The 19,938-nt window shown below is 40.2% G+C and overlaps 1 protein-coding gene across 1 annotated transcript; it reads left to right on the forward strand.

The window, feature by feature from the left end:
* The first annotated feature begins 454 nt into the window (after positions 1 to 454).
* Positions 455 to 8,025, forward strand: LOC149281101 (mimecan-like). The gene is made up of 6 exons (XM_089499778.1): positions 455 to 610; positions 3,075 to 3,153; positions 4,552 to 4,710; positions 5,732 to 5,934; positions 6,957 to 7,052; positions 7,849 to 8,025. Exons 1-6 carry the CDS (start codon positions 455 to 457, stop codon positions 8,023 to 8,025), a joined length of 870 nt encoding a protein of 289 aa, XP_089355904.1.
* The last annotated feature ends 11,913 nt before the right edge of the window (positions 8,026 to 19,938 follow it).

Genomic DNA, 19,938 nt, shown 5'->3' on the forward strand with positions numbered 1-19,938 from the left:
TTGTCTTGTTTTTCTACAAAGAGAAACCCTACAACAATCAGGTTATTATAAAAACGCAGAGGGATGTTTTCTATTGTTTTATACTGAGCTTTGCACATGAGCGTTTGCTGCCATTTCACAAAAAGCATTAATAGCCTAAAAAAGACATTTCAATAGAAAATATTAGCATGGGCTAAAACATCCTGATCCTCATGTTACCTTGTATGTGAATAAGGTAATCCTGATGATGCATTAACTTTCTTTTTCAAAGCCTAGCTGCCCCATAATCACCCTAAAGGGTTAAGTATTATTCTCTCCCCCCCAAATGCAATTAATCTGCTAAATCTGGCCAAGTCATGCATACTTTAACTATTGTTATGTCATGCAGTTCTCCTCCAGGACCGGAGAAAGGATTTTTCTCTAAGCAAACTACCACAGAGCCAGTGTGCCGAGCTCTGCCTTCGGAACAGCAGCGATGCTGACTTTACCTATTTGGTGCGCTCTGATCCTGCTGCTACCGTTCATGCATTCGGCCCCTCCTGTACAGCAAGATGAAGTTTATGATTACGATGTTTTTGAAATGCTCGAGGGACAGCTATTTAAGATGGCATTGGAGGCACAAACAAACAAGGTACATCCGCATATATATACAATGTCTGTTATGAATACATAAAGGATGGGTGCGTAGAATGTTCTTCTCTTTAACTTTTTGTACTTACTGATATGCAGTGCTGAATCACCTTATTTTTTATCCAGGAAAAAATACATTTATGGTGTTGTAGGACTTTTATAACAATATAAAGTATGTATGCATTCATAGGTAAATACTTTTACAGTGATGCTTTAAAAATGCTTTCCTTCATGGTTAGTGTGCTCCTCACTTAGCCTACCACAATGCTTATCTACAGTATGAATCCTCTTTAAATAACTAGAATCTGGGGCCCAAAGCAGTGAAACAGAACAAATGTACTTATGAATGCCTTGGGTTTTAGAAGTTCTTAGTTATATTAATGATATATTAAATGAATCTATAGTAGTTACATATTTCACATGCTACAATATTGTGTCTGTTGATGCACAAATACCCAGTTTGTATGGCTGCCTAAAAGCCCCTTTCAATGTTGAGAAGTAAACTATGGCTATATATTCTCAACATATGGAACATATCCAAGATACCGGCCCTCTGGAAAAAAAATGTTATAATGTTAAAGGCAGGTTTTTCCTCACATTCCACAGAAAAAGGAGAAAACCACAAAAAAAAGGAAGTATACTGATTTAAAGCCTTAAGCCCCAGGGCAAGAGAGTAACATTCCTCAATTTCATTAACCCCTCTCACACTAACTGGGTACCAATGTAATCCTGTTACACATCCAGTGAACAAGTTATGAGTGCAACACGGTAAAATAAATGCATTGGAAACTAAATGACCAAGTGTTTATTTGCTTTCTTCTAATCCATTTTGCTATTCCATGGCATCATAATTTTGTGGTGGCTTTACGACAGCATGGATCATCGTGCCTTTAAGTGTGCTGCTATTGGTGGGTTCTGCCTTGCAACCGAGGAAGTCCCTTAAGAACCAAGAGCGACGTCTGATCATGTGACACTTACTGATTACTAAACTTAGAAACATTTCATCACTTTTAATAATGTGAACGCTGAGTTTTTTTTCCCATTTGGAGTGTTCAGTTATATCACATCCTGAATGTTTTTATAACTGTGATCAGTGTGATTTAATTTAGTTTAGTTTAATCCCTTAAAGCCAGGCTGTTTTTTTTGTTTTTTTTTTACTTTCTGTACCCTTCGTGACCTAGGCTATTAAAATTTTTGCAGTTTTTAAGAACAAGAAGGGCTTTCTTTAGATACTATTTTTTTCGATCATATCATAATTTCCTATACGAAAAATATAATATGGTGAAAAATTGAAAAAAAAAGCACTTTTACTCATCTACAAAAGCCAATGAAAAAACCTGCTAAATAGATTCTAATATTTGTCTTGAGTTTAGAAATACCAATTTATTTATTTTTTGCAAGCTATAGGGCAATAAGTACAAGAAGTGTTTTGCTATTACAATACCATTTTTTCAAATCTGGTAATCGTTTCTCCATGTCTTGTTTGGGACATCTTTGAAGTCTACCAATTCAATTTACACCAGATCATATTTTTTTAAAACTAGATACCACAGAGTATTTCAAATGGTGCTTTGTTTTTTTTACTTTGTTTCATACACTAATTCTACTACCAGCCTTTATCAAAATTTGTGTTAGTTATTTTGTGTAGGGGGGTACCACACAATTGTACTCCAGGTTTAAAATTTACAGCTCCTGGTATATGTCACTGCAAAACAATACTCCGTTATGTGTTCAACAACATCTCCCGAGTACATTGTTACCACCAATGCATGGGTTTGTCAGGTTATTTGGAGGATAAAAGGCCACATTTGGGAGAGGCGTATTTAAGTTTTTAAACTTGGAATTTTGAAATCTGGCCCCTCTGCCCACATGCCGTATTTGGGACATCTTTGAAGCCAGCCACATCAATTTACCACATAAGACCATATATTTTTGAAAACTAGAAACTTCATTTCTAGGACAATAAAATAAAAAAAAATAAAAAAAAAAACTTTTTAATTTCTTTATGTTACATGTTTTAGACTTGGTCTGATGGTGACATCACTAGAAAATGATTTTTACATACACACTTTTTTTTTTACTATTTTTTTTATATATATTTTACAACTCACACAGTGATTAGTAAGCTGGGCTTTAATGACTTCAATGGACAACAATGTCACTGATGGCACTTTTGGTTGCTCTTCGGAGTAATCACAGGATGATCGGGGACGGAGGTTATGTTGCTGAATGCCTCAATATTGAGGCATTTCAGTGACACCGATTACAGTTAGGAAGTTATTGCTGATCGCTTCCTAAGCTGTTTTAGCCGTCAGCCGCCATCTTTGTTGCAAAAACGCCACAATTGCAGAGTTTGCAGCAATTTTTAAGCAGCCTGTACATATATGGCCTGTGATACGTGTATTGTATTCAGATAAACACCCATATTGTAGATATGCAAAATTCCATTTTGTATTTTTCAACAGGAAAATGGCCTTATAATTGGAAAAGAAAGGTTTAAAAGAGAAGATGAAGAAGAAACCAAAGAAATTACGGATACCAAAGGTACAAAGCTCCAGCATATGATGTCGCTATGTAAATATTGGAAAAACAATAATATAGTAAGCGTTTGTTCCCAAAATATGAAAATTGGTATAAATAAAAAAAAAAAAAAAAAAAAAAAAAAAAAAAAAAAAAAGCAAAACAAATGGATAATATAATTTGAGAGAGCAAACTAACATCAAGATGCCATTCAACACATGCTGCTCTATTGGTGATTAAGGACATATTTCATTTTATTTCCAGTATTTGTCAGAGAGAGTGCTAGTACTGACAAGTCTTGCCTTAATCTGGTGGAACATCTCTACCATAAACTTCTTTGGCTTGCAATCCTTCTAGCTACCACGAGCCGCAAGTGTTCGCTCCGGCGCAGCATCCTCGGGTACCCGAGGTCGCCTTGTGGCTACCATCACATTTCCCGTTCCCTGAAGGCTCCCACATACCTGCTGCCCCTAAACATTGCCGCATATTCCCTACATGGCTCCAAGATGGCCGTTGCAAGTGTGTTAGTCTCCAATATGGCCGCCACAATAGGTCTTTGGCCTCCAACATGGCTGTTTTTCAATATTTGGATAGTTCAGTCCTGCACCAAGAAGATGGATGTGTCTGCCTACCAGAGCAATGCCTGTACCCTGCCATACCATTGCGCCTTAATGTTCTTCCGTACTCTGAAGGATTCTTGCCCCCTCCCCAGTATGTTGGGGGGGGGGGATTCAGTGTGTCTGCCAGCACCTGCCCCGTGCCCTACATCTGCGGCTCAATCTTCTTCCTGAGGGATCAGTTCCTTAAGTATTTTTCTAATTTGGAGGGAAATCCAGCATCATGTACCATGGGGCTGAATATATGTGCCAGTGTCTACCCACTGCCAGTGCCCTACTACCGTTGCCATATAACCTTCCTTAATCTTAGGGATCATTAAATTCAAATTCAAGTCCCACAGCATGCTGCTGGATGTATGTATCTATTGGTGCAGTGCAGCTGCTGGTGGTCCTGGAGCCCAAATTGAGTGTGGATCTCTTCCTAAACCTAGAGATGGTGGTGCTATAGGTAAAATGTGTCCAGAAGGTGTCATGGACCTCAAAAATGCCCACAATTTTCTTCTGAATGGCCTGAAAACCAATGCAGTATAAATAAAATGAGAATTTGGTCCAATTCGATTTTGCTAGCTATGCAAACTGTCATCTCAGTGCCAGGATCTACTATTATTTACTCTTGCTTTTCAGGTATTTTGACTTCCTAAAATGTCCCTTGCAAATGCAATATATTTCAGTTTCCATCTAAATATTGTTTTCATTTATGCAAACCCTTAGTAGGAGGTTAGGTTTGCCACAATGTTTTGGAAAGACAACCACTATTTTTAAGACAAGGAATGGTTTAACAAATGCATCTTCTGTTTCAATGCAGATTTACCCACATGCCTGGCTTGTGTTTGCATAAGTGGATCAGTTTACTGTGAAGAAACCGACCGAGAAGAAGTACCTCCATTGCCTAAAGAGACATCCTATGTTTATGCACGTTTTAACAAAATCAAGAAAATTACAGTGAAGGACTTCTCTGATTACCGTAAGTAATGCTGAGCAAAACCGCTTGCCTTTGTTGTTTCTACATACAGGTGTGAGTTCCTTTTTAAGAAATCATGCACAGTTTACTCATGTCATACAACACAATGATTTAAAAATTTGGTTTTGTAGTCTAATTTGCATACCATGTATTGTAGTGATTCATAACTTTTTATGTTTCAAATTAGACCCATCATAAAAAATAACAAAATGCAGGACGCATTTGTAGATGATAGGTTCATGTTTATGTTTTCCAAATGCATGGGGGGGGGGGGATTCTACAGAAAGAATCCCCATATGCATTTGCCCCTTTCCCCACCTCCCAGCTAAATGGCATGCATGTGTTCGGCCGAACACATCTCTCTGCATGTGATATACTCTCCTCCATCTCTGACTCGTTGAATACTGCAGGGGTCTGTTCGGACCCCCATACTCGTGTGTAAAGTGCTGCCACTGATTTCAATGAGAGCATTTTCCGGTCACCAATTGCGATGAAGCAGCCCTGCCGGTGCGTCCTTTATATTTCATTGTGCACAAATACATATTAAAGTTCTCACAGAGGGATGCTTTCGTCCTAATAGGGTAAAATTGGGTCGCTTCATTTTCATATCACCATCCTCTCTTCAATAGATAATGACATTTTTGCGCGCTTCATTGTAGTAAATCATTGTTTTCTAAATGTTTTATACAAACACATTGGAGATCATTAAGATCTCAGGATTGGTAAAGACAGAAACTGTAATATAACGCAACCTACCAACCTGCGGGCTTTAAAAAGCAGGCCTCCAATTCAACAACTATGCAAACTGTATATTTAAAAAAAAATATGTCAAAATGTTTTTTTACAGACAAAAACTGTTACATTACCACATTATTATAATCATATTTCCAAGTCTCATTATCTGTAGACATGGTATTAACTTTCTGTGTTAGATGTTGCCAACATTACAATAAATTATGATTTATGAACATAAGCATCAATGAGACAAAGCACGTCATCCTGACTTTCCTGTTTATATATGTAGCTACATTAAAGAGGATTGATCTGACCGGCAACCTGATCGAGGAAATTGAGGAAAAGGCTTTTGAAAAGCTTGTTTTGCTAGAGCAACTTTCACTAGCCGAGAACAGACTAACACGGATTCCAGCGTTGCCTACAAAGCTGATGTCATTCAACGCCAATAACAACTTCATCAAAAGCAAGGCAATCAAGGCAAATGCTTTCAAGGTAAAATCTAGGAGTCACCATTTTACACCGAGGCCCAGCCTCTTATAATGGCACATAAGATATTAGTTAGCTAATATAATTGCTTATACTGTACAACTGTAAATGATAAAACTGTAATTGCTACACACAAAAGGAGGGAGGATCTTTAGGTTATTCTCATAATTTTAACTTGTTTTCTTAAACACCAAATGATGTATCTTAAGAAGGTTGAACTAACAAGTCCGTATTTCATCAAATATAAGCAAACAGAACAATGAATTTCCCAGTGATCAATTGATATACCTAACCAAATTTGGTTTGGATCTAGGAGCCAACCCAAAAAATTTAGGAGCCAGCTTTTTTCTCGCGTATTTTTTTCATTTATTACCCCTGCAGTTAAAGGATGTTTTACAAGATAAAACGCACCTTTCTTCAGTGATGCATCACTTCATGAAAGGGGTATTTTACACCATAACGACACACGCTTGCATTTTTGACAATTACACACACTAACACCATACAGTAACAGACACACGCTAACACCTTATGATCACAAACATTAACACACACTTACATTCCACACTTATGTACCCACACCCTAACACCATACACAAAAGTTAACACTATATGCTGGCATACACAACACCGCACTCTTATATACAATGGCAGCCCTGGCCAGTTTTACCCCTTTTTGCTGCAAAACCCTAGATGCCAGGAAGTGGTTTCTAGTCACCATGGTGACCTGGCACCCAGGGTTTGTTGAACCCTGACCTAGGGCACTTCAACTTCATATAAAAACCAGGAGGGGGTAGCTGGACAAGCAGGGTTAGGACAGGAAAGGGTCGGTGCCGGTGAGTACGCAGAACCAGGCAGCGAGTGAGGAGATACACAATAATGTGTAAAAAAAAGTCAAGGTTTTTGAATTAGACAATTGGGGGCTCCTCTGAAAAGTCCATCTCCACTTTCCAAGATAGTATTCGCTAACTGTGCCGTACATTACTTGTACATAATTCTAATTCTTCATATCTAATGTACTTCAACAGAAACTGAACAACTTAGGCTACCTCTACTTGGCTCATAATCAGCTGGAGAGCGTTCCAGCAAACCTGCCAGAGAGCTTACGGGTCCTTCATCTTCAGGTTTGTAACCCCCCAATATAATGAGTAACATACATCACATGCTTCGCTGATAATGGTAATGCCGATGCACATAACAGTATACAATCAATCCATCACATGGAGATTAGCTGAGATGTATTACACAGCGTACCACAAAAGACTGATGTTGGAAAGAAATTTAAATGAATTGTTGGATTGCATTTTCAGCTTTCCAGCACTTAGTAAATCTCCCTAGAAATGTTGGTTGGAAGACTTAATTAAGCAAAGGCATCCCATCACTATGCTTTTATACCGTTATAGTGAACGCTCCACAGATTATTCCGACTGCCCTTAGACTTATGAAGGATCTTCCCTTTTCTTGGGAACAACAAAACACAAGTTTCTTGTTTGCCAATATCTAAAAGAATGAAATTGGGGTATCATAATGGACTTACAGCTTTTTTACAACCTTAATAACTTTGTTCCTAAAGTAAAGACAGATAAACACACTAAAGATACGGATGTCACCATAATCCTTGGTAAAATCACCTCTGAAGTCCCAAAAGCTTATGTGACATTTTTTTCTATGTTGGTCCAACTAAGGTATTAACCATGACTAAAGACTAAAGACGTAATAAACATTCCATTCTGATGAGACATTTTAAATGTACTCATCTAGCATTACCAATATACAGTATGTGTGTTTCTTCTATTCATATCAGCTGACGATATATCAAGTTTCACCACTACCATGTTAAAACTGTTTAAAATTACAACCTTTTACGCTACTATGTAGCACATGATCTTTTTTAATATGCAATGTGATTTTGTTTTGCAGTTCAACAATATTTCAACCATCACAGATGATACTTTCTGCAAATCTAACGATACTCGATACGTTCGAACCAAAATGGATGAGATCAGGTTGGACGGGAACCCAGTGATCCTGGGAAAGTATCCAAATAGCTTCACCTGCCTGAGAACTTTACCAATGGGTTCCTACTTTAGAAAGTGAAGACTATTATGTGCTTTGATCTGATTTGCAATGCTGACCTAAATCTTATTACTTACAACACTTAAGATCTATAGCTTGTATTAAATTACACACTTGTATCTCAGTAATGACGAGTACTGTAGCAAAGCTGAAGGAATGATCCCATTTTCTTAATAGGGCAGAAACTTTTACTAATGTAATCATGTTAAGCGTGCTAATGACTCTTTTATTTAGGCCATATTTGTAAATGAATAAGAAAGATACCCTTCTTTCTCCTTAATAAAAAAGTAAACACACTACATAATGTGTACATTATTTCATGTTATAATGCTGTTCTGCCATTAAAGGACACCAAAATAATAATAACTGTAATGTTTAAATACCAGTAAGACACCACCTGCCCCTTATTGTGAACAGGGATCATTATATTTAGCAAGAATAGAAAGAACAAAATCCAAACACTGATGGTCTGTGGAAATATAGCCATCTCAGGGATTAAAAGCAAGGCCATTATGGCTCGAGTGGGATGTCTTAAAGATACTTTTTGACGACATTGGTTTGAATAACCCGTTCCTACAATCATCAAGTGTTATTGTTAGAATTACAACCACAGGTTCAGCTATGATTGTGCTTGTCTACATTTTACAAATATGTACATCACTCTCAGCATTATGTATATTTACAAATGATCGCTAATATGCCTCTTCGTTCCATTTACCGGAAATGTGTTTTGTTGCAAAAGCTTCCAACCACTATAACTGTGCCTCTACCAATGTATACTTGTTAATGTACCCTTTATTTTTATAAACTGAACCTCCTTTTGCATGTTTATTAAATGTATAGTTATTGAAATGTTAGAAGACAAATATTTTGGTTGAGCCAAAATCTTTCAGGAAATTACATTCCATGCTTTGTGTTTCAAATATGTATTAACAAGTTTGTTAAAATAAAATGAAATAGAACCGACGTGTAAATAGAGTGCTTGAGCTCTTTAAAGTGTATTTTAACAAAAAAATTCTGTAAATATAAACCGATACACAAAGAAAATATTCACGCCTACAAAAAGAAAAGCATTATACGTATTTTTATATGTTACACGACCTACCTTAATTTGTAGGGTTAGAATATACACTAAGTACATACATAGTTGGGACCATTATATACAGTATATAACTCCTGTGACCAAATATACATTTCTGATCATTTATCTACAAATCATAAAGTACTCCAGGAATAAGTAAGCATGATCCGATTTACAGAATGTGTCTCTTGTGTCTGAATGCTTACCCCCCCCCCCTAACAATATTTAGGGGCAAGTGGTTGATAATTTTGTTAATTCTTAGTTGTGTTTTCTTTTGTTTGCCAAATATAAAAGGGAATAGATACTAAAAAAGCCGAAACATTTAATATACCAAAAAAGTGACAACGCTGCAGGAAAACACACATGATGTTTTTGAGCTCTTTATAATAATCACATGGACTTTCATAAAACACATATATTGTTATCCTACCTTAAAACGGACAAACGTCTGTTTGCGATATTCGCACCACTCTGCAAAGCTGGAAAGGGTTCGGAAAAAGAGTACTAAACTCTTCCTCTCCTCAGTCCTGAAAACATTACGTGGGGGTGGAAGCAGGTTATTATACGCAATCCAACTTTCATGAGTTTAAAACATTTTGTATGCATATTCAATTATACTATGTCATCATTTATACAATGTGGCATGAGTTCTTTATGCCTTAGACTAAAAATAAATTGCCTTTGATAAACCAAACTGACTGTCTAGCTAAAGAAGACAGCTCTAAGTAATGTTACCGGCTCGCACACTGGAGTTCTACTCTTTTGTTGCCACATCTGTTTTGCTGTTGTACTTTGCCGTGGAATACAATGGTGCTTTAGAAAATCAATATATAGCAATACTAGTGTCCAACCGCTACTCTAGATCATTTCAGACACAGCCCCCCTCGCAATCTCTGTTCCATTATCTCTGATATCTCTTGATATTTTCTGCAGTGGCGGCGCCATAAACACTGTTAGAAAATTATTTGAACACAACAAAAGGATGAGAATAAAACTTGTACACCCATTTTCAGATCAGTAAAACATACACATACCGAGATACAAACTTGCTTAAACTGGAATTTTCTCTGCATCCCAAGATAATATTCAGATCAGTAACTTCACAGCTACCAGACTCTTGTACCTGTTGTAAAAACCAAACAAAAACAGTTTTGATCGGAAAAAAAACGGAAATTTTTTACTTACCGTAAATTCCTTTTTCCTTAGTCCAGTGGCAGTACAAGTGGGTAGTAATCTTACTCGGGACAAGTAGAACCTAAAAGTGAATAAACAGTTAAAATATCCGAAGCCCCTCCTCCTTACCCATAAAAACCGGCACCTCTCCAAAGATGGCAGTTAGTAACAAGACACACAGAAATGGATGCAAAGTAAAGTTTATTCTCAACGAAGGGAGGGAAATCTGTACTGCCACTGGACTAAGGAAAAAGGAATTTACGGTAAGTAAAAAATTTCCGTTTTTCCTGTCATCCAGTGGCAGTACAAGTGGGATGTAACAAGATCCCGGAGAAGGGGGGGAAAAATGCCTAGGAGACAACAGCTCGAAGCACCTTGCGCCCGAAATCCGCCGTAGAGGAGGAAAAGACGTCTAGCCGGTAATGTTGTATAAACGTATTGAACGAGGACCAGGAAGCCGCCTTGCAGATCTCTTCAGGAGAAGCCGAAGCCTTTTCAGCCCAAGAAACAGACATGGCTCTAGTGGAGTGAGCCCTAACGGGACATTGAAGCAACTCTCCCTTGGCCTGGTAGGCCATACGAATGGTGTCAACAAGCCATCGAGAAATGGTAGCCTTTGAAGCCGCCTTACCAGCAGAATGACCAAAAAAATTGACAAAAAGGTGGTCGGTGGTGCGGAAGGATGAAGTACGCTTGAGATATATGTCCAAAGCCCTTTTAACATCCAAGGAGTGCCATTTACATTCTTCCGGGGAGGAAGGAGACGGAAAAAACGAGGGAAGAACCAATGGTTGATTGATACTCGCCCTGGAGATGACCTTTGGAAGAAACGAGGGTTTCAAATGCAACACGACCTTGTCCTGATGGAAAACAGGGAAATCCACCGAAGACGAGAGGGCTTGAAGTTCCCCCACTCTCTTGGCTGAAGTAATCGCCACCAAAAAAATCGTCTTGAGGGAAAGGATCTTCAATGAAACTTCCTCCAATGGTTCGAAAGGAGCCGAACAAACACCTTGGTTCCGCAGAATCATCCTTGCAAAAGCCAGGCCGTCAACCGAAACATCCGAAGGAGGTCTGGACGAAGCTCCCTGTTGTCCAACAAAGGCTCTGACGTCTGAAGTTCCCAGGATGCCAAGGTAAGTTGTCTGAGAAGGGCAAACCAACTTCGACTTGGCCAGTAAGGTATGATGGCCAAGACCCTGGCCCTGTCTGAGCAAATCTTTTGGAGAATTCTCGGGATCAAGGCTACCGGAGGAAATATGTAGGCCAAACGGAAATTCCATTGAATTGAAAGGCCGTCCAGAACCTGAGGAGAATCCAGCCTGTTGAGGGACGCAAAAACCGGCACTTTCCTGTTTTTTCTGGTAGCCATCAAGTCTATCTCCGGGAGGCCGAATCTTGCCACCAAGATGGAGAAGGTCTGCGCGGTCAGGGACCACTCCGCCTGAGACCACTTTGCTCGGCTGAGGTCGTCCGCAATAAGATTGTAGCAGCCTCTGATGTGGGTTGCCGAGATGTCCTGCAGATGTTGTTGGGACCACTTCATTAAAACAGAGCACAGAATCTGAAGCTTTCGTGTTCGCGTTCCTCCTTGCTTGTTTATGTAAGCCACTGTCGTAGCGTTGTCCGACTGGATTCTTACAAAACGACCCTCTACATGGGGCCTGAAAGCCATGAGGGCCAGAAGGACTGCCTTTAATTCCCTGTAATTGGAAGACTGATGAGAATCTTCCGGAGACCAAATTCCCTGCCTGAAGAGGCAACCTAAATGCGCCCCCCAGCCGATTCTGGAGGCATCCGTGGTTAGAGTTATCCAATGTCGGGGTTGGAACGAGAGACCCCCGGAAAGATGGGTTGATTTCTTCCACCAGTTCAGCTGAGATAGGACTTGGCGTGATATTGTGAAGATTGCGTCTAAGTCTTCTTCCCTTCTTGACCATTTGGAAAGGATCTGCCACTGTAAGGGACGCAGCTGAGACTTTGCCCAACGGACCGCAGGGATGGAAGCTGTAAGAACACCCAGGACACTCATAGCCCTTCTGACAGAGCAGGTAGGATTCCTTTGAAGAAAGGAAATTTCCTGTCTTATCTTCCTGATCTTTGATTGCGGGAGGAAGATGCACTGGGAAACTGAGTCCACCATCAACCCCAGGAACTGGATCCTGGTGGAGGGAAGGAGATTGGATTTCTCCTTGTTGATGATCCAGCCATGTTGTTCTAGAAAATGAACCGTGGTGTCCAAGTCTGCCAGAAGTTTTTTTGTAGAGTTGGCCTTGATGAGCCAGTCGTCCAAGTATGGTATGATAGCGACACCCCGGAGTCTTAGGCTTGCCGTCAATGGGCACAGGATCTTGGGCTGTGAATTGAAAGTGATAAATTCTCTTGTTTACTCGAACCGAGAACCTGAGGAACTTTCTGGACGCGTTGGCCATAGGCACATGAAGATAGGCGTCTTTTAAATCCAGTGTAACCACAAAATCTCCTCTTTGCAGAATATGAGTGACAGATTGGAGGTTCTCCATACGGAAATGTTGATAGCGTACACAACTGTTGACCCTCTTTAGATCCAAAACCGGACGGAATGAACCGTCCGGCTTTGGAACCAGAAAGAGACGAGAGTAGACACCCTGGAATCTGTGACGAACTGGGACCTTCTCTATGACTCCTTTCTGTAGCAGCGTGAGGCATGCTGAAAACAGGGCTACATTTTTGCTTTCCACAGGAGATGAGAAAGCAGCTCAAAGGAGGTCGAAAAAACTTGATTTTGTATCCCTCCGCAATGATCTTCCGAATCCAAATATTTTGAGTGGTCTGCTCCCAGGCGTCTCTGAACCATAGCAATCTTCCTCCTACTTTGTCAGAACTTCCTCTTTTCTTGCTTACCAGGACGTTCTTGGAATTTCCTATCTCCGTAGGGACGACGAAAATTCTGAGAGCGGGAAGACTGGAAAGGTCTGGCATTCCGATAAGGGTATTTACGATTCCACTTGATCCTTCTATCTTGAGGGAGAGCTCGTTTGGTATCCGACATCTGTCTGATCAGGTCTTCTAGCGGAGCTCCAAACAGCTTTTTCCTCTCAAAAGGTAAATCACATAAAGAGGCCTTGGATGCCGAATCCGCTGTCCAGGATCGTAACCACAGGGCTCTTCGTGCCACTGAGGACAATCCCATAGTTCTGGCCGATAATTTAAGAGATTCATGAGATGAATCCAACAAAAAAACTATTGGAGAGCTTTAACCTGTTAAGGAGTCTGGAAATCTCAGAATCTGAGTCATCGGAGAGACATCCTCCTCTAGTAACAGACGCAAAACCTCCTTAAAAAGCTTACGAAGCTCCTGAGGAGGGAAAAAAAACCTCATCTTCTGAACTATTACTTGAAGTAGAAAGAGATGAGTGAGAGATTTCACCAGAGGAAAGGTCTGATCTAGATGATGATCTGGACCTCTTGCGTTTATGCGAACTTTCCTTCCTTTTCTCCTGGGAATGAGCAGCAGAAAGTTGAAAAGCTTCAAAGGTCTGGGCCAAATTCTCCTGGAACCAACCCAGGAAGGAATGCAAATCTTTTTGCTTTTCAGTAGCAAGTTGTTCCGCCGAGCATGAATTACACATTTTCTTACGACAACCATCCGGGAGAGGAGTAGCACACTCTGAACAAGCCACATGCTTGGATTTAGAAGTAGCTTTTCTGGGAGCCGGTGGCCTTTTATCTTTCTCCGGAATTTCTATAGGAACCGGACTAGACATCTGATAAAAGAAAACAGAGGGCAGAGAAAGTATAGAGCCAAGATAAATAAAATCTTACCCTAAACTCCTCTGAACCGTGTGGGGGGGCTGGTGACACGGTAATCCTGTACTGGCAATGCTCCTGCAGTCAGACAGGAAAAAGCGCCTTTTATAGCATTCAAAAATGCCGCCCTCCGGAAGATCCGATTCGTGCATGCTCAGAAGCGCGATCGGATCTTCAGTGGAACGCAACGACACCCGGGCGTGCGTTCCACCGTAATGCGCATGCTCCCGCATCACAAATACAAAAGGATGCATAACAGTCATCTTCCGTAACGCGAACCGCTACGGAAGGAAAAGCCTCTCTCTGCTCACCACCCGGGGAGCAATCGGAGGAAGAGGAACCCCCAGGCAGCAACCCGTGCGCCTCACCAGCATCGTCCGGAACTGAAGATTCTACCGTCCGTCCCTGAAAGGGACAAGAAAAAAACTGCCATCTTTGGAGAGGTGCCGGTTTTTATGGGTAAGGAGGAGGGGCTTCGGATATTTTAACTGTTTATTCACTTTTAGGTTCTACTTGTCCCGAGTAAGAGTACTACCCACTTGTACTGCCACTGGATGACAGGAAAAAAATATTTGCCTTGATACAAAGATGCACTGTGAAAGAAAATGGACAGACTACTCTTGAAGCATACGTAAAACGTCTTTGTTGCTTGCTAATAATACTGTGAGCAGAGAATTTCATGACGGCCTTTTCAGGCTACCACAGGTGATACGGAGGAGTAACTCATTTAATTTAAATTAATAGTGGCGATCTAAAAGCTACGTCTTGACCTTTGACTGGTTTCAGGAGTCAATTCAGTTACATTGGAACATTTATGAATGACAAACTCTGCTCTGTGCTGCTTTTGTTATAAAGATCTGCTGTCGTCATAAGAAAACTTATTGGCAGATGTAGAAACCTTTGTGGGTGGTATATACTGGCATCGTTATTGGGGGCTTCTGAAAGAAACAGAGAAGTAAGAGGTGAATGGAGGATTGGAGAGGATGGTAAACTTGTGTATATGTTCCTTTGGTCGGATGAAGCAAGAATCAACGGCTTCGAACTATTGGCACACACGTAAAAAGCAATGGATTGTTTTAAGAATATTTTGGCACTGTATAACAGGCCTATCAACAATTTCCCATTAGAAACATGGTGATCAGTAAATGTCTCCTAACAAGAACCCCCGATCCTTAAACTGGCGTTTGCGTAGAAGTTATAAGAGAAAATTTAGACTCGACCTAGCTAATCATGTATTATCTATAAGTGGATGTACAGATCAGTAAGAGGGCCATTACTGAGCTCAGTACTGCTTCTTCCGGAGCTCCACAGATGACAAGAACATACTGAAAACAATGCTTCTGCAATCTAGCCTGGATTACAGGCAGTGTTCCCTCTAAACTGTGCGCTTGTGCGCGCGCACATAACTTTTCGAGGGAGCGCACACGTTCTAACATTGTGAGCACAGTACCTAACGGGGAGCCAGGGTGAGCTGGAGGAGCAAGCTCGGTTGGGGAGATCAAAAATCTAACCCCAACCGGCTTAAAATCAATCAAGGTAGCGGGAGGTCTGTTAATACAGACCTCCGATCCTGCTCCCTTGCTATGCGCGCGGCAACTGATGCTGTGCGTCGGGATTTGATGTCAGATCCCGGCACACGCACTGAAGCCACGCCCACTTTCTTTACTGCACCGGAAGGACAGGACACAGAAGAAGAAGAGTCAAGAGGAAGAACGAAGAGGAGGAGGAAAAGTAACTAACAGAGGAAAGGTAGGAAAACATTAAGTGAGAGTGGATTAGTAAATGTGTGAGAGTGAAGGGTGTTATGCTGTAGTTTATGCTGAATGTTTGTGAATGAGTGTGTGTGTGTGTGTGTGTGTGATAGCATGGATGTGTAAGGGGGGGGGGATAGCATGGCATAGGGCATGATAGGAGTGTGATTGCTGTTAGCAAATATATATATATGTGTGTATATATATATATATATATATATATATATATATATATATATATATATATATATATATATATATATATATATACACACATACACACACACACCGTATTTGATTATAAGACGACCCCCCAAAATCTGAATATTAACTTAGGAAAAAAAGAAAAAGCCTGAATATAAGACGACCCTAAAGGAAAAAAGTTTTACCACTAAATGTTAATTCATGTAAACTATTTTTTTTAAATAAAAGCCATGATTGAGAAAAATAATTTTTTTTGTTTTTATTTCCTTGTATTTTCCAACCTGTCCCCCAGTTACGCACATCTGCCCCCAGGCTTGCCACACCAATATGGCACTGTGGCCCATGATATGCCTTTTAACCCTCTATATGCCACTGTGCCCCATGGTATGCCTTTTGACCCCCTATGTGCCACTCTGCCTCCAGAAATGCCTTATACCCCTATATCCCATTCTGGCATTTAGGGGGTTAAAATGCATATTATGGGGCAGAGTGGCATATAGGGAGGTATAAGGCATTCCAGGAGGCAGAGTGGCATTAAGGGAGTTAAAAGGCATTGTATAGAGCACTCTGCCTCCAGAAATGCCTTATACCCCTATATGCCACTCTGGCATTTAGGGGGTTAAAAGGCATATTATAGGGCAGAGTGGCATATCCTGTCTACACACACACACACACACTTCCTGCTGTATTGCCGTTGGCAGCGGGGGTTTGTCTGTGTCCGTCGCGGATACCTTCCCCGGCTGTCAGAGATCAGAGTTCCCCGCACCGGTGCGGCAAACTCTGATCTCTGACAATCGGGGAAGGTATCCGCGACGGACGCAGACAACCCCCGCTGCTAGCCACACCTCCTTCCGGTTGCAGCGGACGTTGTCTACGCGGATCGCGTAGACGTCAACCCGCTGCCCCGGCAATATAGCAGGAAGCACCGGTAAGTGTGTGTGTGTGTGGGGGGGAGACAGGAGGATCCAGGTCCCCTGCAGCGGTGCGGGGGATCTGGATCTTAGTCTCATAATCAGACCTCTATTTGAGGTCTGATTAGAAGACGACCCCGATTAGAAGACGAGGGGCATTTTTCAGAGCATTTGCTCTGAAAAAACCTCGTCTTATAATCGAGCAAATACGGTATATATATATATATATATATATATATATATATATATGTGTATATATATATATATATGTGTATATATATATATATATATGTGTATATATATATATATATATGTGTATATATATATATATATGTGTATATATATATATATGTGTATATATATATATATGTATATATATATATATATATGTATATATATATATATATATATATATATATATATATATATATATATATATATATATATATATATAATATTGTTGTTGGAATATAAATATATACCTCAAAGAATATACCTCAAATTATGTTTAAGTATTCGAATATTTATTATTTACCTGTAGGAAGAAAAACTGCTTACAAACAAACCACATTTATGAGAAGTTGCAGCTCCAGAACTTCAGCTTAAAGCAACTAATCAGAGGCAGAAATATGCCCCTATAGAAATAATGGCAGTGCTTTTGCACATGCACGTGGAGGTTTTTATGGTGCAAGCCAACTCTGGAGCTGTCTGGGGGTGAGTATAACACACACGTGCGGTAGTAAGCAGAACACATCATCTCCAAGCCACGTAGCTGGGGACAGGCAGAGAGAGAAGCTCATAGGGAATTTGGCTGAATCCCTCCATGCTTTTGCAAGTGGGAGAAATTGGTTATTGGCTACCGTGTGCTTTAAAGTGCATTTCATGGCTGAAGTGTCCCTTCAAAGGGGTTAAACGGCAAAACACTGAGAAAACATCTATAGCAAACCAGAAAATGGAAAGCAGAAGTTACTGCAATTTGAGAATTTCTCATACAAAGATAAGAGACATATTTAACAGATTTATTTGCTTGCGCCTCTTTTTTACATATTACCGTATTTGCTCGAATATAAGACGACCATGATTATAAGATGACTCCCCAAAATCTAAATATTAATTTAGGAAAAAAAAAAAAGCCTGAATAAAAGACTACCCTATAGGAAAAAAAGTTTTTACTAGTAAATATTAATTCATGTAAACATTTTTTTCCTATTTAATAAAAGCTATAATTGAGAAAGTTTCCTTTTATTTGCCAACCTGCCCCCCCCAGTTATGCACATCTGCCCCCAGGGTTGCCACTCTGCCCCCAGAAATGCCTTATACCCCCTATTTGCCACTCTGCCCAGTGGCATATAGGGGGTTAAAAGGCATATCATGGGACAGAGTGGCATATAGGGGGTTAAAAGGCATTTCTGGAGATATATATATATATATATAGATATATATAGATATATAACTGCTAACAGCAATCACACTCCTATCAAGCCAAGGCAGCCAGTACATGCTGGAACCTGGGGATTATAGGAGTGTGAGTACAGCCTCCCTATGCCATGCTACCACCACCCCCTTACACATCCATGCTATCACACACTCATTCACAAACATTTAAATACTCACTCATTCCATTAATCACACATACTTGCTCAAAAACCCTCCCCCACCCCCTCACCTGAACTGCAGATCTCTCACTCGAAGACTTCTGCAGGGGCCCGGCTGTGCGAGCAACTTCTCTGCCCCCCCCCCCCAGAGGAAGGAGGGGGGAGGAAGAATTATGTGACGCTCTGCTAGCTTCCTGTTCTCCTGCTGCTAGCGACCAAAGTACCGGTAAGCAGCCATTTTTTTCGAGGTCTGATTAGAAGACGACCTCGATTATAAGACGAGGGGTATTTTTCAGAGCATTTACTCTGAAAAAAACCTTGTCTTATAATCGAGCAAATACGGTAATTACTGAAAAAAATCATCAAAACCATAGTTTTCACTTTATTTTTTAGCAGTTTCTTTAACCCAACGCTGACATTTGGTGGCACAAACAACACACTGTTAATTGTATTACACAATAGAAAAAGCTTCCATGTAGCATTTAATTTCTGACGATCTGCTCTCACCTTTGAATCAAGCGTTTGAAACTCAAGTTGGAACGGGAGCGACTGACAACGACCCAACAGCCTATGTTTATACAGGACTTCGTTCTCACCTGCATTAAAATACAAATGTCATTATTACTTAAGATGTCTTTAGAGATGTTTTCATTAGATGTTCCATTTTTCGTGACACGCAAGGCCTAACTAGCAGCTTTTTTTTTTACGTCTGTGCGAAGGCAATTATTTTGTGAGGAGGGTCTGTACGGTTGTTCTGTGATGGTGTATAAAACAGTTTGAAAATAAACGCAGTAATACAGGACAGTAATATTGTTACAAGTAAATAGCAAATTTGTAGCTAAAACACTATTTGCATAATTTGATATTGTTAACATTTTCCAGCCATACCGTATTCACACATGGAAAGTTACTGTTAAATTATATTGCATTCCCCTTGCTATGGGATAATCAACCTGCAAAGGGCAAAGCTATATATATCAAGGGTGGACAAATTTGGTTTGGATCCAAGAGCCAGCCAAAAAAGTTAGGAGCCAGGTTTTTTTTTTTGCTTTCCCAATCCTGTTTTTATTTTCCTGGTGCCCTGCGTTTGTTGAGCCTTGCCATACACTAACATACATTTACACAATCTTATACCATACAGTAACAGGCACACGCTAACCTATCCTATGTTCACAAACACCGACACACACGCTACGCAACACATGTTCTACACTCATGTACGCACATGCTAACACCATACACGAATACACACACGCTAACATTATATTAATTCTAACGCCATACCGTAACATTGACACCACCATATACGCTACACTCTTGCACTATGGACAAATACACATTGAATCTGGCACTACAATACAGTAGACATACCGACTCTAGCACTATACATATACACGCATACGCACTGATATTACGGTATATACACATAC

This window comes from Sceloporus occidentalis, unplaced genomic scaffold (genome assembly GCF_023333645.1).
Source record: "Sceloporus occidentalis isolate IW3139 unplaced genomic scaffold, rSceOcc1.0.p SCAF_139, whole genome shotgun sequence".
NCBI classification, from domain to species: domain Eukaryota; kingdom Metazoa; phylum Chordata; class Lepidosauria; order Squamata; family Phrynosomatidae; genus Sceloporus; species Sceloporus occidentalis.